General features: G+C 38.2%; 1 protein-coding gene across 1 annotated transcript in view; it reads right to left on the bottom strand.

Moving 5' to 3' along the window:
• LOC122791800 (low-density lipoprotein receptor-related protein 2-like) overlaps nucleotides 1-25,258 on the bottom strand; it is a 1,119,352-nt gene that overhangs the window by 552,623 nt on the left and 541,471 nt on the right. Inside the window, exon 14 of the mRNA XM_044059752.1 lies at nucleotides 22,728-22,943. Coding sequence (XP_043915687.1) covers nucleotides 22,728-22,943 — 216 coding nt within the window. The remainder of the gene's footprint in view (nucleotides 1-22,727; nucleotides 22,944-25,258) is intronic.

The following is a 25,258-nucleotide window of genomic DNA, read 5'->3' as shown; positions in this document are numbered from 1 at the left end:
CTTTTAGGTCTCAGTTAAAAGAAAGGAAGTTGTAAGTATTTGCATGACTGGTTTCAACTTACTAAGAATTGTTTTGGTAGAGTATTTCCATTAAATGGAACTTATGATAGGAATAAATTAATGAACTTGAAAAGTATTAAGTGGGTAACAAATGTTAGTATTTTATTCTTTGTATACTAAAGCTCTTATAACAGGATGCTAACAACTGCTGCAACTGGTAAGAGATACTTAAAGTCAGTATAGACCAGTAAAAAGGGATCCCTTTATCCTGTTTTGGCAGGTTTGGGGAAAAAAAACACTAAGGATGGTCAAAAAGCAAAGACTTTTAAAAGAGAATAATCCTCCAGTAAGCTACTGCAACCCCACCCCCATATGTACAGGTGGCCCCTGTACAAGATTCTGCTGTTTCTCAGACAGCTGCATTTTTCAACACAGGGTCAGTGTGGTACTGTTACATCTGAACTTTGTTTCCCTGTTCAACTCATCTTTAGAGCAGAATCTGCAGTTAAAAAGGTTTCTTTCTTCCCATCATACTCAACAAGCTTCTACCTTCCAACAGCACTAGTATTTGACACTCCTGTGGCTCACCACAAGCACTCATATGATAGGGTAGGACAAGGTCTATTTCAGCAAACACTCTAATCGACCCAATAAAGTTGAAATCCCTAAATCTCAAACACATGGAACAGCAATTTTTTTCCCAGGGGGTGTCGCTGATCCATAAAAAATGGAAACAAAATAAAGTTGGGGGCCTTCACCCCCCTCAAGGAAAAAGACTGCTTTTACCACTGTTCCATGTGAGATATTTAGGGATTTCAACTTTACTGGGTCAATTAAACAGCGTTCGCCATTTTAAGCATTTGCTGAAATATAGACACAAACAAGAGGTCATTGCCTCTGCAAAAGATTTTTGCATATTTAAAAAAATGGGGGCTAATGCTGATTTGCATACTATTTTCCAACTGTAAAAAAACCTATGAAGGTTTGAGGAATTAAACTTACAACCTTATTTTGACAGATTTAAACCAGCTGCTTCGGGAAGTTACTTCATTGAAAGAACAGTTACTTGAAAAGGCTAAAATAAATTTTACTCCCACAGGAAATGCACTAATAGATAAAAGGATAGCATTAAATTACAAAAATGTCAGGCATGTAGGCAAAATAAAGAAAGCCCCTGCAGAGTCATCTTAAAGCAGTTTGAGAAACAAATACCACACCCAAATGAACAAGCTACACCAGGTATTGCAGCTGCCTTTGTGCAGGGTTTACAAACCCTGTACAAAATCAAATAAAGAAAATGCTTATAGGCTGGCAGGAAAAAGACTTAAGCGCTGCAAATCACTGTACTATGGCAGGGTAATAAAACAAACCTCGACTCTTTGCTGCCAATGGATCAAAAAGGACCATATGTTAAAGTAGAAATAAATGCAAAGCAAACTATTCCTGATGGAACTGGCAACATTAGGTCTGTATTGTTACTTCAGTCAAAATACCAGTATCGAAACAAAGTAAAGGCATTTGGTGTAACAAATGCTACTGTTGCGTATCCTGTTTTAAAACCTATAACCATTTCTTTAGGTCCGATTGAAAAAAAGGCACAGTACAACTGCGCCAATAAAGCTGTGCAATCTGAGTTGTACCATTTACTGTACACCAGAAGGGTGTATCTAGATGTTCCAACAGAATCAGAGGGGAAGTATTTCATATTGCGACTCAGAATTGGACTCATTTCTTAATCAATTAATTTTCCCCATAATTAATGAAGAATCGGCTGACTTTACACAAAGGGAGATTATTATAGCTATTAATAGCCTAAAAATTAAGCGCCAGGTCCGGATGGGTTCTTGGCTGAGTTTTATAAACGTTTCATCCCCAAAATTTCCTCTATTCTATATCATCTATTTAAGCATATTACTCAATTCGGTATTAGGGACTTTCACTTAAATGCCTATAGAACTATTCTCCTTCCCAAATCCAACTCTGACACGAAAAACCCACACAATTACAGGCCTATTTCAATTAATTTAGATATGAGAATTTTGGCGACAATTTTAGCTACCAGACTTAAATCTGTTATTACAAATATATCTCCGGAGCAATCTGGGTTTATTAACCATAGACAAACAGTGGATCAGACACTTACTCTAGAAGCCATGATATCCTTATCGATCAAACAAATACCTATATAATCTTTAGCTATAGATGCCTCCAAAGCATTTGAATGGATTAATAAAGAATTTCTATCAGCAATTCTCCAAAAATTCAACATTTCTCCTATTTTCATCCAATACATTAAAACCCTACATATGGGAGCACACACTGTACTAAAAATAAACAAAAACATTTCCTCTAGGATAGAAATTAGTAATGGGGTTAGACAAAGGTGTCCTTTATCACCTCTCTTGTTTAATATGTATATAGAGCCTCTTTCTCTTAATAAATCAGAAAACCTTTCACTACATGCCAGATTTAATACTAAAATTCCATTTCCAGCCTATGTGGACAACTGTTCCCTTCCTAGTTCAGATTTTGGGAAAATCATAACCAATAGAAATATAACAACCACAAGCCTAAAACAAATAAATAACTACTGAGAAAGACCAGTGAAAAACAGCTCTACTTTCCACCAAAATGAATTTATTAATAAAACTTTACATCTCTAGCGCCTCGGCTATTGCCTTTACAGAGTAAAACTTTTTTTCATTTATAACCCCACTTTATATACATTAACACATCATTTTACAATAAATCAATTAAACAATTGGATAAAAACTTCCAGAAAATTGATAAAACAATTAACATATAAAACCCTGCCAATTGCACTCTTTGTTAAGCCCCCTGGGCTGCAAAGTTTCATATTTCATAATAAGAATAGCTTCCCTTTTTCCTTAAAACATATTTTAACAGATTTTCGTTACCATACTGATATTCTTATTTGTTCTAAAACTAACTTTCATGTCCTTAATAATCCCCCCATGTGCCAAATGGAAATGTTCTGCCACAGGACTATTTTTCACATCCCTGTGTTCTTTTATTCTCTCAGCCAAACTTCTCTTTGTCTCTCCTATATAATTTTTTCCACATGAACATTTAATCAAATAAATTACACCTCTGCTCATACAAGAATATGCAACATTCTTGTATGAGCAGAGGTGTAATTTATTTGATTAAATGTTCATGTGGAAAAAATTATATAGGGGAGACAAAGAAGCTTGGCTGAGAGAATAAAAGAACACAGGGATGTGAAAAATAAAAAAAATGTGGCAGAACATTTCCATTTGGCACATGGGGGGATTATTAAGGACATGAAAGTTAGTTTTAGAACAAAGAATATCAGTATGGTAATGAAAATCTGTTAAAATATGTTTTAAGGAAAAAGAAAGCTATTCTTATTATGAAATATGAAACTTTGCAGCCCAGGGGGCTTAAAGAGTGCAATTGGCAGGGTTTTATGTTAATTGTTTTATCAATTTTCTAGAGGTTTTTATCCAATTGTTTAATTGATTTATTGTAAAATGATGCGTTAAGAATGTATATAAAGTGGGATTATAAATGAAAAAAGTTTCTCTGTAAAGGCAATAGCCGAGGCGATAGAGATTTGTAAAGTTTTATTAATAAATTCATTTTGGTGGAAAGTAGAGTTGTTTTTCACTGGTCTCTCAGTAGTTATCAATAGAAATATTCTCAAAGTTTTCCAACTATAAAATGAATATGGAAAAGTCTGTAATCTTCCCTATAAATACCTTTGCGCAATACCCTAATACTATTTAGCCCACAAAAGATTAAGATTAAAGAACACCTACATTACCTAGGAATCTCATTTTACCATGATCAGAATAAATATCAGGAGAATATTAAAAATTTGTGGGCAACTACACAAAAAGATCTTGACAGATGGTTACATCTTAAACTTTCTTTCCTATCTAGAGTAGCCATCATAAAAATGAATGTACTTCCCAGACTGTTTTTAATGCAACCAACATTCTGATACAAAATACATTTTTTAAGAACACACAAAAAGAACTTTCGAATTTAAGGTACCCCAAACCTACAAGAATAGGTTACCATAATCTTGCACACCCAAAAGAAAAAGGTCTGGGCTTACCCGATCTGAAATTATACTATGAAATAATTAACTGTGGCAGGTTAATCAATACGGCAGAATATTCCAAAGATTCCTCAAACTGGTTCCCGACTTGGGTGAAATTACATCAACTATATTAGGACTCTACAGTTTAACCTGAAAGCATTGCCCTTTCTATCTAATGAGAATAGGAAGAAATACAAACTACATAAGGATATAAAAGATAAAATTATAATCATACAGAAACTATTTGATTCACTGAAGTTAACTTCTGCTTTTATGACCCTTCAACCTATTCATCTTAACCCTAACCTCAGGTTGAATAAGATGATCAACCTGGACCGATATCCATTGTTGAGGGATAAATCTATAGCGGACTTTTTCCCATTCAAACAAGATTCAGCAATTACCATGAGGAAAAAGCTAAATCTCCAGGCAAAATATATGGTCTTAAGACAATTAAAAGAGCTCTGTGGTAAGTTCTTGGAAGATCATACCCTTTCCGCTTCAGATATCTGTACCTGCATAACCCTGTGGGACCTTTTTCAGCGGAAGAAAAAAAATGATTTCCAGTGTCTATAAATTTGTTATAGCGAATACAATAAAGAATGTATTCATTCTAACTACTGGATGAAACAGGACCCACAGATTTAGTTTTGCCTGAGCTATACAAAAATATTCTAAATTTATTCCCCCCCAAAAACTAAAATATACACAACTTATTAAATAACGCTCATTTTACACCTGCAGTTTTAAACAAAATGTTCCACAATGCATTACCAAACTGAATACTGCCCTACACAGACAACGGACCTCATACATACATTTTGGAGCTGTAAATGCTCATACAAGTTATGGTGTGCTCTTAGGGTCAAGCTAGAAAAAATGGGGTACGAGAAAACTTTATCATGGAAATTTACTCCATATTCCTCCTTCAGGATTAAATAAGGGGCAAATGCATATTCTCGTTTCTCTGTTTATGTTGAAGTACTATATCACTCTAAATTGGAAAAATTGGATGGCCTCGTCATGGGAAGGGTTCAAACATGTAGCCAAAAAGCAACTTTGTGCACATAAATATTTTTTGTATTCATTAAACCAGCAGCCTGAACATAAGGATTTCTGGAATGTATTTGATCATATTTTACTGTGATGTTACAAAGGATGCACTAGAGAATTTTGTCAGGGTTTAGATGAGACTTGTATATATAGTTTTAGGGCATATTGTATGTTGTAGTTGTTAGACTTGCATCTCTGTTTTGTATGTGTATTGGTTTGCAATAGATTCAAAACAAAAAGATGTTACAAAATAAAAGAATCAGAGGGGAAGTATTAAAGAAAAGCTTATTGAAGACAAACAGAAAACTGCTGCAGCAGGTACCTGCCAACTTATGGGTTAAACATGCTAATTAAGTAGGTATACTAAAATCTGCAAAACCTTCTCAGCATTTCTTCTCTACCTATCCATTCTAAGCGTCAGCTTGTTTACTTTGACTTATAAGGGACAGTAGTATACATGGGCATGGTTGCCACAAGGATGCAGTGAATCTGTTAATTTTCTCAAATTCTAAAAATATGCATATTTAAAGGATGAGACATTTCCAGGTGGGTCTGTGTTATTGCACTATGTAAATAATTTACTAATAGCATCAGATTCTTTTCAGCAGTGTTAGCAGGATACCCTACATCTCAACTATCCCTGCAAGAAAAGGGCAGGGTCAACAGAAAATTACAGCTACGGTTACCTCTGGTACATGATCTTGGTCATTTACCATCTCAGAGTAAGATCTTACAGTAGCTATACCTCACTCTGAATCATTACTTAAAATGAAACAACCCCTTGACTTGCCGTCAAAATATGAATGTGCACTTTCCCCTGATCCATCTGTTTCTCTAATATGCTGCTCTGTTCTAAATCCTGCATCTTTATCTATTGAAGATGGTAGAGAGCATGACTGTGCGAGACATTTTCTGCTTTCTTCTAGAAAGGACTTTAAGGACACTCGTTTGCACAATGCCAAATTAAATTTGTGGATAGTACCCAATAAAAAAACAAAGATTTGCTCACAAAATATTGTTAACAAACTGAATATTTGTTTTGCTGTTAAAAATTTTTCATTGAGTGACCATCAAAAGGGCATAGATAATTTGGCAGATGCCACCAAGCAGATTATAGAAGTAATACTTTTAGTCTTCAAGCTGAAGCATCACAGGAAGTTCAGAACTGGCTCAAAGATGGATGTATTACACCCTCTGGAGTATGGCAAAATCAAGGCAGCAGACTGGTGACACCTGCCTCCTTGCTACCTTACCTGGTATGGGCATATCTTACTAGCCCATGCAGGTAAGACAACTTTAATCAAATTACCTGAAGCTGGTATACCACGGTCTCCTCTGATACTTTAGAATACATTCTGAACAATCTCACAGCTATTAACGTCAGCTACTACCACCTTGTGGACCTTTTGTTAATGTAGAGCTTGACTTTGTCCGGATGACTAAAAATACAGTTTACAAAATGTTTTAGTAGTGATTTGTATGTTTTTTGTAAAAGCTCACCCATGTCACAAAGCAGATTCTATAATTTTGATGTACTTTGTACTAAGTGACCAGGAAACTCATTTTAATTCCCTGACCATGGAGCTATGGACATTTTTTAAGCAGTCTCTTCACTGTCCCAACCATCTGGGATCATCTGGACTAGCAGAGGGTTAATAGGAACCTTTAAATTTTTTTTTTTCAAAGATTTGCACCAAACCAACCTTATAGTCAGAGACTTTCAATTCTACAAGTTGGGACCCTATGAAATGTTAATGGGAAGACCCACAGCCCTTCCATTTGCTCCCCCTGTGTGAAATTAAACTAATGGATAATAAAATATTCATTTCTTACAGCACTATCTCTTCCTCTACCACCTGACCAGCCCTGCCACTAACAGTAGCCCGGTGACCAGGTTTATGTGAAAACCTTTCAAAAAAAACTGTTAGAGCCCAAGGTAAAAACCCTTCACCTTGTAATCCTCACCACTCTGCAGTCCACTGTGCAAGACAACAAATCTGCCCAGTGAAACATACAAGGGAAAATAATTGAACTAAAACAGCACCTCAGGATGAATCCTGTGACAACTGGTACTTTTGCTCTATTTTTGTTGGTTTCCTTTAATAACCTGGTCAAGAGAAAACAGTTTCCTGTTGATTCTTATAGTACACTGTGGACACTGATCTAACCTAGTGCAATGACTAAGGTTGTTTCTTCAGCTTGCCACCACAAATCAGACACGTTATGCCAGAAATGGGACTGTGCCAATGGGAATGAGCAAATGCAATGACACTACATGAAAGTGTTGAACTCTCTACAGTTAAGACAGTATGATTGGGGTGTGGCATGGGCATGATAGAGGATAGTTACTACATTTGTGGTGACCATGCCTACCCCCTGGCTACCCACAAACTTTTCAGGGTGTTTTCTGGGCTATATTACTCCTGCTTTTCAACAATTAGATAACCCTCCAGCAGGTAGACTGAGAAATAAGCAAGCAATCTACTCTCCTGGGAATGGAGTGCAAAGGACAATGCTTGAAATCACCATGCTGGCTCAAATTCTTCAGGAGGTAGGTAACCATACTTCATATCACATCAGAATGACAACTGGAAAAATGACCAATAGAAATTGTAGTGCTATAGAACTGATTGGCAATCTATATACCTGCTACAAAAGGGGGGTCATGTGCCCTCAAAAGTCATTGTTCTTTTATTAGACTACCATAATGAAAAGTTGCCCAATTTCATGGAGCAGAGGGACAAATATTTGGACTGTACTTCTAAATAATGGACACTTTTTGGATGGTTGGGCAGTTTTATTTGGTAACCTGGAAACAAGTACATTATAAGGTATACAAATTAATACAAATTTTCTGTTCTAAAGGCTGTAATCACAAAGTCCTTGATCACACCTGCACCTGAAATGCTACTGATACCTGATGAAAGTAAGATAAATCAAACACTACAAATGAAGCATATGGGGAGGTTGACAGTGGTTAAGGTGTTCACCTTATAGGCAGAAGGTGCAGGGCTTGATTCTCACATAGCTGGGCATGGAATGGCCCACAAGGACAGTTAGCCTGGTACTAATTTATGAACTTATACCTGAAAAGCCAAGTGGTACAGTGGTTAAGGTGTATGCCTTTCAATCACAAGGTTTGATTCTCACCACTGGAAAGAGCTTTAAAGAGCTTTACAGGCTGAAGGTATTTTATCAAATTAAGGAAAATCAAAAAATAATTGTGTATGATATTAGTGTCAAAAGGGGGAGTCTGTTAGAGAAAAATGCATCTCATGATTATTCTACACAAAATGCATATTAACTTACAATTTCTCCACAAATGTTTGATGAATTATTTGTTCGTGTTAAAAATATGTAGTATAGATGGGTCCATTTTTAAATCCCGAAATACCAAAATCTTGAGTTTTGAGATAACGAACCCAAATCAAGATTTCGGTATCTGAAAATTTAAATTGTAAAAAAAAAGAGCTAAAATAAAGTGTTTGCAGGGGGGAAGCCCCCCTGCACCCCCCACACCCCCTACTTGTATACCAACTCAGAAATCGCACTACAGTGAACAGAAGGGTAATGCTCCTGTTGCACTTAACTTTCTCTTCACTGTAGTGCAATCTCAGAGTTTATATATTTAAGTGTGGAGGGGTGCAGGGGGCTTGCCCCCCTGCAAACACTTTTTTTTTACACAAATTTCGAGATACCAAAATCTTAATGTTTTGGGTTAGTTATCTTAAAACTAGAGATTTTGGTATTTCAAGGTTTAAAAAGTGGACCCAGTATAGATGCACAGTTATGCAAACCACAAATCCTTATTGCAGTTCTAAGCATATCACAATTGCATTCTAATATTAAGCTATAAAGTGCATTAACAGATAACTTAAGGTAAAGAAAGTGCTGAAGGAGTTAAGGGATATATACCATGGTCTATAGAGTCTAAATTGCCCAGGAAGGGAGGAAAGTACACAATGTGAAATTGTGTGAGCTCTGACCTTCCCATGCTGGGATGGGTAGTTACAAGGAATGTTGGAGTTAGAATGTTACTGGTACTGAAACATACAAGGCCAGAAAAACAAGACTAACACATTTCAAAATATTTTCTTCAGGTGTCACTGGAGACTAGACATGGCAAGTACCTCTCTACATGTCCAGCTGTTTTTCATACATATATTTGCTGGTCTAGTTACACCTACATTTTTTCAATTACATCATGGTTGCATATTACACCCTAGAACTGAGGATTGCAGACCAACATTTTTTCTGCCATTGTCATTTTTAGCACGGATACCAGGCTATGTGGTAAGGGCCGTCTATCGTAAAATTAAGTCAGCTGAAAGTGAAATAAGGACATCAACCTCTGAAGTGAAAAAGGTAACGTTTGCCAAAAGCCTAGGAATATGCAGTGGTGTTTTTGAGACGGTAGCAAGCCATAAAATAGCCCCCGCAGTTTGGAATGCAGAGGATTAGTAATAATGAATACTTCAGGAACAGAGCTCCTGCAGTTTTGGAAGCAGATGGAGTGTGCAAGTGGAAATATTTACCTGTTCAAACACTGTTCTCTATAAAAAGTGGGAAATCTCCAGATCTGTGCCTTATGGTGAGATGACAGGAAGTGATGCACAAATATCTACTTCCAAGTATTAGAATATGCTCAGAGAAGAGGTTGACAAGTTCCCTTTAGCAACCAATTTTTTGTAAGCATTTAATGAAGCTCATCATACAAGAGGTGGGAGCATTAAAGAATGGTTATCCTGTAATCACAAAACCTTTCAAGAGGATGGAGAGTAAACTAAGTAACCCAAGATGCTTGTGGAATTTGCTGTACGTTACTGTTTTGAAGAGATTAATGAAAAATACTTCTGTGATGGATTGCTTTACATGCAAGATACTGTAATGGTTCAAGTCATTACTGTAAACTAGGACACAGGTTAATGAAGTTGCAGGAACATGTCAGTAACATACACCGGTGCTGAATTAGGAGCCTCATGGGTCGGGAATTGAAAATAAGGGGTTGATGCAGTCCTCAAAAGAAAAGTATTTCAGACTGAACACTGCCAGTTTCAAACATCTGGAGCTGCAGTCCCATCAGCCCCCTTGGTAATCTGGCCCTGCCTGAAAGGCATGTAGCTTTACATTTTGGGAAGCATACTGGCTCAACTCATTACATCCAACTGGCTCCTCCAGGTGTATCTGCAGTTAACCCCTCTAGGTGTCAAATGTTGTTTATTTTTACATCAGTAATTCCAAAACCATGTAAAAGGTTAAGATTTCATCTTAAAAGCTTACACAATGGCAAACCGCATTAATATTTGACCTCAGTCTAGTGCAGGTAAATAAACTGTTTTTATGATTTACATACAACTTACATTTTGCTAAATATCTTCATGTATAGGTAACAGAACTCCTTACCTCGTATGAAAGACCTCAGCTAGAGGAGTAAAATGTTTGACAGTATTTATGTAACTTGAGTGGTTGTTGATATTATAAAAAAGATTACAAAAAGTTACAAATATGATTGTGTTTACTGAAACTTGTACAATTCAGTTTAAGACCTAGAACCTGAAGAATACCACTATAATACTTTGTGCTGGAGAGTTTGCAATTTGTATTTCTTTCATAATCCCTAGGGTTCCAGAAAGATGAATTTTTGAAATGTGAGGACAATTTGATTGTCAAGGCTTATGCTGCACCCATTGGAAGTCACACTGCAAACATCTGAGCTTCATTGGAGTGAATGAGTTAAGGATTTAAAGGCTACTGTATTATAACTTAAGATGCACGTTAGAGTGGTACATTATGTCTGTTACAGAAAGAAAGCATATATCAAGTCACAATATACAGCATCCAAAGGGATTAAGCATTAATTGGAGGAGACTTTAATCTTACTGGTTTGTGATTTAGTGTTAGTGCAATGCTGGTTTCATTTTTTTACACTAATTATGAAGATATTTACAATGATTTAAAAATGGCTCAATAAATTCTATATTCAGCTTACTTCGTCAAATACTTCTGGCAGTGAAGGAAACTGCAACCTTGATAGAACTGCACAAAATGCTTCTTGAATTATTCATACAGCTAGTTTCACCAATAGCTTTCACTAGAAAAATCGAAAAGAAAATAAGGAATCTGGTGTGAAAAGCACGTGCTGCTCAGTCTTTTTGCATCAGGCTGATTATGGCAACTAGATATTGTATTAGCTACAAAAACCTGTCACTATAGGTTGGGCCCCTACCGCATGTTCCTGTTATATATTTTGGGTAACATATAGAGGTAAACCTTTGCCTAGATGACCACCAGTACTACAGGTGTACAACAATTATTGGATTCATTTTTCCCAACTGGGTTATATGAACTAATCACTGCATTCCTTGTATACTGTGAATTTAAAAGCAAACCAGACCCCTGGGCTGCCCCACCTGCAATGCAATACCTCTGCTTAATATGACCCTTACATTTTCTCTAAATAGTGGTTACTACAGTGTCTGAATGTTATGGTTGCAAAGTTACTACAAGTTTTTCCACCAGGTTATAGGACTGATCCCAAAGGAACCAATTCAGCCACAGCATGCGACAAAAAAAATTAAATTAGATATCAAACATTTGATGAGACTGTCTAAAACAGTAAACAAAAATGGTAGGACATGAATACAAACTGGATAAAGAAATGTGTAGCGCTTAACATTGGGCAACAAAGATAACCACTACAGTACCACTACAGAAAGTGTGGATTGATTCAAGCTAGAGTTAACATGTTTAGTAACATTTGAAGCAGTCTTCGCCATCCTTCCTTGCCTGAAGTTATGAAATGCAGGTATGGTCACTCATATTTGGAATAAAAGTGACGTGAACCAAGAAAGCAGACAGCCTTGAGGGAGGACAGTTAAAAATCTGAGTGAGGAGAAAAAACATCTGCCCTCCGATGAATGAAATAATCCTGAATGGAGCTACAGCTATGGAGCTTCTGGTGTCAGCACAGCATTCTAAGTCTAGGGTCCAAGAACACAACAGCAGGTTCCTAAAGGATTCAACAGTAGTCAAGTTTTGGAAACAAGGCTAGCTGGAAGTAGGTTTAGGTTTTTGAAGCTGGTCAGACTAGAACTTAAGTACCGAGAAGTGCTAAATACCTTTCTTAAAAATGTAATTAGCTCTACTTCTAGTGCCCATGCCCCAGTGCATTACTGATCAACCCTACTCTGGTGATGCCTTGGACATTACAGATCCAAATCTTCAAGGAAAGAGTACATCTTCGTAAAGTAATTTGGCATAAAGACTGCCTGCTGGTGGGGCCAGTCCTATTGTCAGCGATTTCTTCAGTCACCATTTCTCTGTTACTGGATAAGTCACTTAACCAAACAATGCTGTGGTTACCTCTGAAGAGAGGCAAACAGAACCTACTGGATTTACCTTAACATGTAAATAGTCCTTGCAAGTTGTGATGAGTGCCAGCTGTGCCAGATAGTAAGGCACTGCATCTGTAACATATGCCAGCATAGCTAGATGGAATTTTATAAACGCATTTGAGTAAAAAAAAAAAATTTATTTGTACGGATGTTTGTGTTAATCAGTGTGTCCTGCTGGACAGAAGAAACATGTGTCAGGCTGTATTGTAACTACTGAAATGTATATATTTTAAACAGAGGACAGTGGAAGGGAAGGGGTCAAGTTCAGCTCATCTTAAGAAAGATGGCCTGAAATTAAAAGATTTTGCTTAGGCCATAAATATTCCATTGTTTTAAACCTCAAAGATTCTCTCCGGTCTGAATGCAGCAATAGACAATTGTCTGTGTAAAGCCTTTCTGCAGGAAGGGTAGAAGTCAGAATTTTATAGTTTCTAGATGCTGAATTAAGCATTTAGCTAAAGGTGTGCGTATATGGTGACATCTGTGCCAAATATTGGCTCAGAATCTAGTGAGGGGGTATTGCACGAACCAGGTGACCAGATGTGGTGTCATCCTGTAGCCAGCATTGAAACTATTTAGATAGTAGCAAGATGTGATAGCAGCACTATTTTGGAACTGACAAGACCACTCGCCCACTTCATCTTGCCTTGCTGTAAGTAACTAGGGATCAGTAATTCTTCAGTTACGAAAATATAGTCAAGTTAAATACCATTTTTCTGTATCTGTCAATCTTTCCATCTGTGCTGCTTTTATGCTTCCTGTGAATTGAAACTGGTGTTTATTGTGAGCAGATATTCAGTATTGTCATTTTTTAATATATCTAAACCTTTCATTATGGCTGGTCTTTCACAGAAAATATTTGTTTGAGCACTTGCATTTATTTAGTGGCATCGTGTCTTCATGTTCCTGAAAGTCTTGCTACTTCGAGATCTTACCATTTGTACAAGTATTAAATTTTACCAAGTATAATTAGATACCCTGATAACAGCCTTACAGTAAGCTGGCTTTGGGGTGTTCTGGTGGCAATATGTACCTTACAGTCTGAGTGGAGGTGGCATAGCAGGTAAATCTTACCAGCCTTTCCCAGGTGTGTGAAAATCAAATCATTGTCAGCTACTTGAAACAGACAGAGCACTGATTTCAGAGTGAGGCCGGACCTGGCTTGGAACATCTGGCTGACTCAACTGAGGTAGTCAGTTTAGAGTATTACTCTGGGGCCTGGAGAAGTCCAAGCCCAAGACTGGAGTGTGCATCCCCTATGTGCTCTTAAGGGAAATTGTGCTTGGTGCAGAGACCTACATCTGAAAATAGTCTACTCATTTCAAAGTGAACCTTCCCCACAGTGTCGGTGGTGAGGATTGAGGCTCCTTGCTCAATGGCATAGAGGGATGTCACACAAGTCAAACATTGTTCCCAGTTGTCACCTTATGAATTTCAACTTTTAATTCATCTATGCCTTCTTTACCACATGCCGAAATATCAGCCCTCTACATTTCCTATAGTACATTTTCAGACTATCAACACACCAGTTACATGTGGACATCCAAGTGGTCTAATTTTGGCAACCCTTATACTAAATCGCTACAGCAAAACTGGTGGGAGCAAAACTTCCAGGGAATCAGCAAATTTATCCTCAGTGTTGTGGAATTGTTAAAGAAAAATGTTCACTTACAGTATTTGTTACAGTTCTGTTGGGATATTAACAGTTGGAACATTATGTACAGTGTATACTCAGATTGGTTTATGGGCTCAGACTATTTTACATTCATGGTTTGTCACATCACGGTGCAGTCAATGCAGCTTATTCAGAATGCAGTTAGTGTTTGAAAGTTTAGTATATTAACACAAACCAAGCTGGCAAGTTAACGTACCACACTGACCATTTTTACATGCATCAAGTTTCTGCAGTGACGGCTTACCACTATGGAAGATTAGGGCACATTTCTAGGCAATTTAGTTCCTACAGCAAAGCCTGGAAAGCATCCCATTTCCTTCCAAACTTTGTGCCTTCTTGTGGACTGCTGCCACTTCAGAAACCAGGGCAGTCACCCTGGTCTAAAATGAACCTTGCAGAGAACAATGTGTATTCACCACCAGAAAAAGTTTCTCTACATTGGAAAAAAGGCAGCACCTAAATGGGGCCATACCATGGTTCTGAACTAGTGAATTTGAGTCATTTGCAAAATGACACATACATGGCTGGAAATGTAAAGAGCAATTCAGCTTGAAATTAACACTAGTACTTTTCATCCAGTGCCAAGAAATACCCTTCCTTAAGGATCAAACTTTGTATTCTGGCTTTCCCTGTCATCCACTCTCTGCAGTGCAAACTTTCAGTGCATATCCTCCCCAAGAGGGCATTTTTAATTAAACCCCAGTTTTCACTCATTTGCTCTAGAGACACCTGAAAATTCATTCTTCCAATTGTGTTCTCAGAGGTTGCCTACTATCCCCTCCCATAGCTATAGTTGGTTTTACAGAACACCCAGATAAAAAGTACCCAAAGTTCATTCTGGAGTAAAGGATTCAAGTTTTCCAGTCAATAGCAAATAGGGACGCACCCAAAACACACGACTTCAGAAACAGAGGTTTCAGGGAAAGCTCTACTCTTGCTTGATAATGAAAGGCTTATGAACATTTTTAATTTTTAGAAACAAGGAATCCCGAAAACCAATACCATACCCTTGGAGCTATTGGTGCTGTATTATGTGCGGTGACAACTGACACTGGGTTGATGCTCAATATGACCAGTGAGCTATGCATATCTGTTTATTGGTAGCCTCCGACTAAACCTCATCACTGTGCTTATTATAAGGCAAGTAAATTGGTCAAGGACCCTTTTCAACCCCGACCTTTACAGAGTAAAAAATAAAACTAGCACACCAAGTAAGAAAACAGCACAACTCAATGAAAAAGGTGTTCAGAGCTAGAGTACTTGCACATCATGTTCTATCAGAGGAGTAAATAACCAGAAATAATGTTAACACTACCCAAGAAGCTTTAAATAACTGTACAACACAATCCTAGTAGGTAGAAGGGAGGAATGCTGTAGAAAACTGGGAATGCATTGCTGAGCTTCTTATACTAATGTGCAGAATCATCTAACAGACAAAACTTTGCAAAAAAAAAAAAAGAGTTACATCCCCTCAGTATTATCGGATAGCACAACGGATTTAACAGGAAGCAAACATTCGGTAGAAATCAGTTTTTCTAAAGCAGTCACAGTTTAACAAAATTGCTGTTAGATTTATTGATCCCTTAACATTTACAGGAATTTAGAGACCATTTAGGCTGCATCTTATTTGTCTTTGTTGACTGGAGAAGTCCAACTGGGTAAAACTGATTTTCAGCACAAGCTTCATATTTAACATGTACATTTACAAGACAGTGACCCATGGTAGTGGTGCTGCGGTAGCATTGCCGCGTTCGATTCTCAGCTAGAGCGTCTTGTGTGGAGGCATGAGTGAATGGGCGTGCCTTTGTTGAAGGTTGTGCGTCAGGACTGGTAACTCTGCACGTAAAAATCCACTACCAAACATTAGCAGACCGGAGTTCCGCTGTGGCGACCCCTAACCGGGATAAGCCGAAAGACGCAACAACATTTACAAGACAGTGAGCTTTAGCCAAAATGCAGTTTTACAAACATTTCAGAACAGCCTAATGAAGTAACTGTAGGAAAATCTTGTGTGGGCAGAAGCAATATTCTATTCTACTGGACCAGTAGAACCCAGAAGCTAGTCACTTAACTAAATGCTGGATAGAAACATTCCAGCATCCAACCCAGGTCTATTTAATGGGCAGGTCTACTGGTCCATATTTTGCACATGTTTATACACACAAATATGAACAATTTAGTGTAGGCAATTAACAGAGTATCAGAACATCGAATATTCAACAGTTTGAATCACTAAAAGTCAACCTTTAGTGATCGAACTGTTAAAACATCGAATGTTCAGAAAAAAAACTAAACTGTGTAGGCAGGGGGGCAAGCCCCTATGTGCCCCCCACACCTTCCACTACTTAAATATACCAACTCCGAGACCACACTACATTGAAGTAAACTGAAATCTCCCCTTACTGAGATTTCAGTTTACTTGTTCAATGTTCTGCAATTTCGCTATTCTCATGTTGACAATGTTAGATTAGACATTGTTGGCTTTTGAGAATTTAATATAGACCCCAATTAACCACCATGCTTCTGGAAGATTGGAGGAAACTAAAGTACTGAACTTGTTATACATAGCATACAAACCTCTCAAGACAAACCAGAGGTCAGGACCACACTCAAGACCCAGGAACTGCAGTGCCAAGATTTTAACCACCAAGTCACAGTACTGCTCAAGAAGATTTGATGTGAAAAATGTTGGCAAATCACTTACTAGAATGATCATATTGTACATTTCATTAACTTTTGCTCATATGTTGCATTTCTTATAGTTCCTGCATCTCAAAGAAATTTTGACTAAATCATTGTTGGCCAGGCACTGGCCTAACTGAATTCCTCTGTGCAGTCCACAACCACAGTTAAACTTCAGCTATCACTCAGAACCAAATTGTGTAGGACAACCTGGCCAGACAGCAGCACTTAAAAGTATTCATACACAATTCATGAATTTAGTTTGGTCAACATCTAGTCAGCACAATTTGGTCAAATGAGCAGAAGGTTGACATGACAGATCACAATTCTAGAGGATGGGGAATGTGCCCTTTCCCAGACAGGTGTGCAATGAGTTAGTATATATACATTAGCATGTGTTGGTGGTCTCAGCCCCCAACATGGGGGTTCAGGAGGGCTTGTCCCACTGTAAAAATGGGATTTGTTTTAATTTTACATGCTTTGGAACATTTGGGTCTTTCGATTTTTTGTAGAAATACATGCATTAAAAAAGCAGCCTGAAACTGCACTACTTCAGATGGTCAGTAACCTTCTTGGTCCCATTACTGCCAGATGGGCTTAAATCATGCTGGTCTCCATGTAACAGCATGGAATACCAGCCAAAGCCACCAAAACAAGTCAGCTATGATAACACTATCTAGAATTTAGTGCTTTGGCAAAGCCATATATTCACCAAGTACAATACCAGAAATGCTTCTCTGCTTTTGGCACAGGTGGTACTAGGAAGATTTTAATAGTAAAAAGCTGTCAGATTCCTCATGCCTTCTTGCTGGACACTTTGCTTTAACCATTAGCTGCTTAAAGGCCTAACGCCAAGACCAGTATATGAAGCCACCTAACACTTACCTCTTCAAAAGCTGCTCATTAAGCTACAGATACTGTAGAACCAACATAGGAGTATCAGCAGTCCATTACAGACAATGTGGTTGGACTAACTTTTAATGATGCAGTAATATAGCTGTGAAGTTCAAACAGAAATTAGTTAGCAATGTGTTTTGCTCATACATTTTAGGAAGATGGTCTCTATAAAAGGAGACAGACTATCCTTGAGTTTATATAGGATGTAGTGAAAAAACATTTGCCATGCAGTCTCAAGGGAGACCAAAACAGGAAGAAGCAGGTAAAAACTTAATGGGTTTTTAACAATCCCAAGTCTTGAAGGCAGCATCTACAAGTTCATTGCAGTTGTGAGGAGATGAGTACTTTGGTTACAACCTACACAGCAACCTGACCTAAACAAAACACATTTAGAGCCAACAGCACAGCTTAGACCATGAATAGAGATATGAAAGAATTGCCAATAGCCAGTGCCAGTTAAAATGGAAGCTTGATTAACATGCACAAATTGCCTTGTGTCCATGCTAAAGAACTAAACCTACCTGACTACTCTTATCCAAATTGTACCTTTCAGGAATGGGGGACAAGCAATTCTCAGGGACTGCAGCTATGCAGTCTGACTTATCAATATTCAGTGTCAACACTAAATGCTAACGTCCTAACATGAATTTCCCAGCTTGTACAATTAGCAAGTAATACCATTCATCAGTCCACGATTTTATAGAATGCCTTATTTTGTCGTCCTACAATTGTGATGCATTATCACAGAACAGTCATGATATTCTCATACCAACTTCTCAGAAAATACATGGGGTATGCAAATAATTTTATTTTACAGATTAAAACAGTTTCAAAAAATGGATACCAATGCAAAACCTGTCCTATTAAGTGAATTATAGTAAGAGTTAAACTGTTTACGCCTACTCCACATTTTATCTTTCCCGCAAATGTAGGGAAGCTGAGAGGTTCATCAGCTATCAGTTGTACCAGTAACTCCACAGGATATTACAATGAAATAGCTTGCTAATTAACTTGTATTGCCAACTGCACATGTGCATGATTTTCCAAACTTCTGGCCAGTTAGATTTCTCCCCTATTCACCCTGCTCACAAAATGTTACAAAGTCGAAGCTGGATCACGCTTATTCACTAGCATTTACAATGGATGCAGTCTGGTCATTCAAAATTTAACAAGGAAAGAGGATAAAATTTCAAATGCTGCCTGTAGTCATTGCTCTAACAGTATTTTTAGAGGCGCGAGGGAGGGAAATCCTAAAATGCTGAGTAAACTACTCTATGCATTAAAACTTAAATGCGCAAGACTGAAATGGCTAGTGTTCCCACTGCATGGGATGCAGAGAAGCCATTTCATAGTTTTACATTGCTTTCCTATACTGTATGAAAACTACCTAGACTGGTTTTATAGCTTCCAGTATAAAAAACTGGACTTTGATATGGAATGCCACAAAATCTTCAGCCCGCCACCCCCCCCCCCAAGTTTGAGCCATAAGCAGTGGTGGGGTCATATGCCAGACTGCGCATGCTAAGGGGAGCACTGATTAGTATTCAGTATCGAAGTACATGCAAAGAATAGTCAGACCATTTGTCATATGCAAGGATTTTAATAATTAGCTTACCAAAGTTGGACTCAAATGCACATAACCAAGGGCTAAATATTCCATACTTTCTATAATCCAAGCCAACAGTAAGAAGGTAGTCTAACCAGAATTACTATTTCCTTTATATGCATGCTTAGTCAGTTACGTCAAGGTTTAAGCCAAGTCATAAGCAATAGATCCACCTTCCAAGTAACTGCTCCCAGCCTTTGACTAGTAAGGAGCTCTTAAATTTGGGTGGAGTACGCCTTTTTAGAGTGAAACTTCTCTAAGCCTGACTAACCCATGCCATTGAGCATGAGCAGAATTATCAGCATTACATCTTGCAGGTATAAACTAGGACAGATATTGCACCGTCCCAAGAAGCAAAATGGCTAGTCAGTCTACATATCAGTAAGGGGCTTCATTGGTAAGTAAATGACCATGCACGTCAGATACACAACTTTAATTCGTTACTTAGCTTCAAAACTATGACCTACAAGCTTTAACCTTATCACAGTCTTATCCTGTAGCACCCCCAGGCTGGAATAGGATTAGTAATGCTGACCATCTAGTTCTTTATTAGACATGAAAGTACTTCTGGTGGTCATCAAATACAAACAGGTAATATCTGAAATCTATCTCAGGATAACTAAAATTACAATTTAATATTCCCTCGTCCAGTTTTATCTGCCAAATATCAGTAATGCATCCAGCACTATAACCAACAGTGGCAAGTACCAATGTTCCATGTGTAATGCTAAAGCCAGATTATCTAAAGCCTGCATACTGTCAGAGCATTCAGTAGGCAGAATCAAACTGATTTCATGTGTTTAAATGCCTGCTCTTAAACAGTTCCTGACTTGGAATCTGCACTAGCTCTGCAACTTACCTTTATGAACCTACAAATTACACTTCTATGACATAGTTCAACATGAAACGCTTTCTAGTAGACTGCGTATTTTTAGTTTTTTTTAAGTTGTAGTTCGTTGAACTTGCAGTTGAACTGCCTACACTCCCTCAACTTCAAGGTCAGGCTACTTAGACTGCAGAGTTGCAACTTGAAACCATTATATATTTAGTGTACACAGTTTAACTGCATTTGATCTAGTAGTTAGTGTCTGTATTACCATGTTCATCGAACACCCCCTTACGTCGACACATGTACATCAAAATACCTAAATGTCAAACTGCTACAAAAGCTTTTTTCCTCCAGGGAAAAAAAAAAAAAGATTCCTGGGCCAACAACACCCCCCCCCCCAAAGATCATGCTACAATGGAAGATATGGCAAATTTCCAACAATGGCCCCATGATTTTTTCTGGGGGGGGGTCACTTTTGTGGCTGTTTGAGATTTAGGTATTTTGGTGTACATGCGTTTACATACAGGCAATCAACAGCCCTGTCAACATAGTAATAGACCAGTTTCACCTTTTGGCCAGAACACCACATCAAGATAGTTATTTCGCAGTTCAGAGATAGCATTCAGAATGGAGATTCCGACATTGCACTCGTCAGGCACTTGCTCCATTTACTGAGGGCCATAACAGCTCATTTGTGCAACCTGCCTCTACAGCTACCTGGCAAAGTACCCCTCAAATTGCATTTTAACAGTACTGAACTATTTGTCAATTTACTTTTACAGTATAATTTCTATTTTTAACATGCTTTTAAATGGTTAAATGTCTTCCCCCTCCCCAAATTTGAGGCACATTGATCACCGATTACGCTACATCCTGCATGTATAATATTTCTCCAGTCAATGAGGTGGACAACCAGTCTGAAAGCAAAGGCGTACATAACTTGGTTATGGGAATTACTGGACTACCTTTCAAAGTTTAACAATGCTGTATGTCAGAGCCAGTTTAAAGGTATACATATTCAGAAACCAGATTAAAGCGGCAGAAAATGTTTGCCATTTCAATACTAAAAATGTTTTAAACTAATCACGGGCATGTTTGGCATCTTTATGTAGCTATATTGGTCTGCATGAAATGGTGAACACAAACCACAGTTATGACAGAGGATCGACAGCTCACTGGTGCTGCCACAGCATTCCAAACTGAAGCACTTAAGAAAAAGACAAAACGAGTTAGAAAAATTCTCCAGCACTAACACACCCAGAAGTGTTAACAAAATACTTCCGCAATCAGATTTTGCAGTCTCACCCATTTTGCCTCACATTTTTGTCATGTTCCTCTTGGATTTTTCTGGTAAACTTGGGATTAGTCAGGAACACCAGTCAGCTTTGTACTTGCTGTTCAGAAAATGCGTGTTGACGCAAAACCTGTTGCATTAACTCAAGTGGATTAATGCAAGTTAATCAATGTTATACTGACATGTTTGTGACAAGTGATACCATTGTGCACATTCCTGCCTGTGACGTGTACATGGTTTAAAGTTCTCCTCCTGCCTGTGACTTGTACATGGTTTAAAGTTCTCCACCAATTTCTCTCTTCACAACTGCTCTGGACTGTGAAGTTTGTATCACTTTTGATTAGTGTAAATAGTCTGATTACTGAAGGTGGCACATCACCAGACTTGAAAGTATTGACCGTCTTGGTTAACAGATCAGGAGATGACCTTGTTTGCACTTCACTGAGAATCACAATGCAAAAGAAAGCTTGCTGATGAGATTAAGGTAGTCGTGCGAGGGTCTGTTACAAGTATCTGAGCCATGAATTTTCAAATGAAAATTTCAAAATGTATAAGAAAATAGCGGGACCTTGCCGCTTCGCAGCGAAGGAAATCAAACTGACAGTAACTGCACAGGTGGGGACACTACTGCAACAGAACAGTATGCCTTCCATATTTACACTTCAGGACCCAAAACCTCACTGCGGTATATACTGCGTGAGACTGATCAAGCAGAATCTCACTCACCAATGGGCAACGGCTCTAGCACAAGCTATTTTGGAAGGACTGGAAGGGATAAAAAACTTCTAAAGTAATTTTGCTTGCTAATGCAGCTATCAGTTCCAGCAATCTGCACAATATCAATATTGCGGATGATCATGGCTATTCTCTGTCTGGTTCTAACTATTTAATATGCTTGCAGATGAATTCACATGTTACTTTTGGAATTTAGAACAAGTACTACTGCATTTTATATGCATGTTACTTCATGCACGAAGACACTAGCAAAGCTGTGCCTTTTCATGAATGTGTACCTAAATTATATATTAGGACAATAAATATATCAATGCAATACAAATGAAATGTTTCTCTACTAGTACTGCTGAACTCCTTCGGATTTCCTCTGTTCCAAACTATGGTACTGATTACACTGAAGAGCCTGTCATCCAGAGGAAACACTTTTGAGGACACAGACTACACATAGTATGCCCACTCTAAGAGCACTCACCTTTCTGCAGATCAGTTGTAAATACAGCCACATTCTCTGCTCCTGTTGGCTCAAGGATTACTGTAGTGAGCTCTTTCATTTGTCTTCTGTCCCATAATACAAGTCCAGTATCATTTATGGTGAGCAGATATGGTTCATAAGCAGACACTACCTTGTCATTCCAATGACCAGCAACTGTAAAATATTTATCCTTTACAAGGCTCAACACCTGCAAACCTTAAAAACACATTAGAACAATTAGCAAACTGACATAACCCAATTAGTGATCAAAGATGTAACCTAGACATTGCATAATTCTTGTGCTAAAATCAGCTGAAAAATTACTCAATAACATGTTGTATTGCATTACTTCATTACTGCACCACTGAAAATGGCGTGAGATACTGAAGGTAAAGCTGGAGGAGCTACTGTTTTAAAGTACAGTGGCGGAGATTTAATTGGCACAGTTCATGCTGCCATTCCTCCCTAGAGGTCTGGCAGTGTTTGGCAACATCTGCCATGGGCAGACCAAACAAGGGTCTGTGAAATGCTTTGGTGACTCAAGAGGTGGACAGGCATTTGGGATTAGGAAACTTATCAGCCTGGGCCATGCTGATGTAGAAATGTATAAAAATCACTATATAATTTACATTGGCACTATACATACACCTTTAAAATCCAAATAATTTTAATACCCAATTTAAATGCAGGCAGAAAACACAGCCCAAGCAGTTGGCAGCTTAATAGCTCATCTTATTAACTACCTGTCAGGAATGGCAGCTATGAGATTAAATGAGACTCAAAGGTGTGACCTACAGGGAAAAAAAAAGCAAGTTTTTCATCTACAGATTAGTTTCTTACTTTGCTACTCCAAACAAGGACATGGAATGGCTGTGTATTGTGCACTTCAACTCTTCTGCATCCTCTTATTTCAAAGACTTCCCTCTGACATCCTGTGTTTACCTGTGTAAAGCACCAGACTCCTTTGACCTTTTAATTCCAGGAGTGCTGCCTAGTTAGACTTGTTCAGTGCCACACAGGCCATGAAGGCAAAAGGGGTCAAACTCTGGATCACACCAAACAGCTAGTTATCTCCTCAAGCCTATATAAAAAGTGACAGCTCCTCCGTCCTAAAGTACACAAAGGAGTCCTTTTGGTTGCCTGAACACATCTGGAATGTTCTGCTTCACATGCATAAATAGCCAACTTTAAAGGTCTTCTTACATACTTAAATATTTCAAGCACAGGCATAAATGTCCTTCTAGCCTGCTAATATACCAAAATAGTTGCTTCTACAAGTCTCCAAGCTGTTCTTAATGTTTAAACTAGTGCTTGCTTAACTAATTTGGCAGTCTATTCCACAAATCTGCTCAAGAGAACCTATTAATGCACTTCTCATTCCTACAGAATCTTACACAGGTTGTCAGAGTCCACTTTGATAACCCCAAACATTTCCAGAGGTAGTCATCTTTAAATGCCCTAACATACCTGAATAAAATCTCTTAAATATCTGCAAGAGGCACTGTACCAGATATTTTAGTCTCATAACTTAAATTCACATCCATGTATGCCTTTGGTATATAGCGCCACTATACTCTTCCCAGTTTACTCATTTTCTTATAAGGTTTCCATATTGTCATTCTATATACAAGTTTGGGTTGAATGCAATTAAACAATCATCCAACTGGTTGATATTAGAAAAAGTCAGAGCTGGATCTACCTATATACCTAGGTCCTTAAGTGAATCTACAGTTTGTGTGCTGTATTAAAATATTCACCTTTCAATTGGTCTCCCCCAAATCTCATATACTTAGTTTTTGATTTATCAGTATATTACTCGTGCCCAAGTGGTCAGTTTAGTCAAGTTCTTTTGTAGACATACCTCATCTGTAACACATGTAATCAGTTTACCCAATTTCAAGTCATCTGCATACAACTTGTACAGCATCTCGGCTGAAAAGTATCTTTCAGACCTAAAGTAGTATGGGCCTAGGACGGAGTCCTGTGGGACACCCTGACCAACAATTTCATCTGTCCAATTGCTCATAGGTTGGTACTAGACTATCAGCCCTAGGCCTACACAAGACTAGCCATAACAATTCCCTGGTTATTTCTTCCCACAGTATTTACTTCTCTGGACCAGTCTAGCAGGGCGACTGACATGATCCCCAGGGTGAATTTCCCATCTTATCCAATCAAGGTTCCTTTTGAAGAGGGCCAAATAAGCACTTTGCTTGAAATGTATGGGCAGTCTATTCCAGTGTCTGGGGAGTCTCTGGGTCAGGAACCTATCCCTCCAGTAGGTTTTGTTCATTGTGATAAGGTTTAGATCCCTGGAGCGCACGTCTGAGGGATTGAGATTTCTTTAAGTGTAGCATGTCCAACAGCTCTGGGTTTGACATGGCCTTGTATGTTAAGCAGAGTTTGCCTCTGAGTAGACTTTGTAAGAATATAGATGGAGTTTTTTTTTTTTTTTTTATGTCAGCATAGGGTATCTGCTTTAGGCCTGTGACTTAGTGAAGTATTTATGCGGCCTTTCCAGTTGCAGATGT

The sequence above is a fragment of the Protopterus annectens genome, chromosome 17.part0, assembly GCF_019279795.1.
Source record: "Protopterus annectens isolate FY-2018-M chromosome 17.part0, PAN1.0, whole genome shotgun sequence".
In the NCBI taxonomy this organism is placed as follows: Eukaryota; Metazoa; Chordata; order Ceratodontiformes; family Protopteridae; genus Protopterus; species Protopterus annectens.
This window is presented reverse-complemented; position numbering and strand designations above follow the sequence as displayed.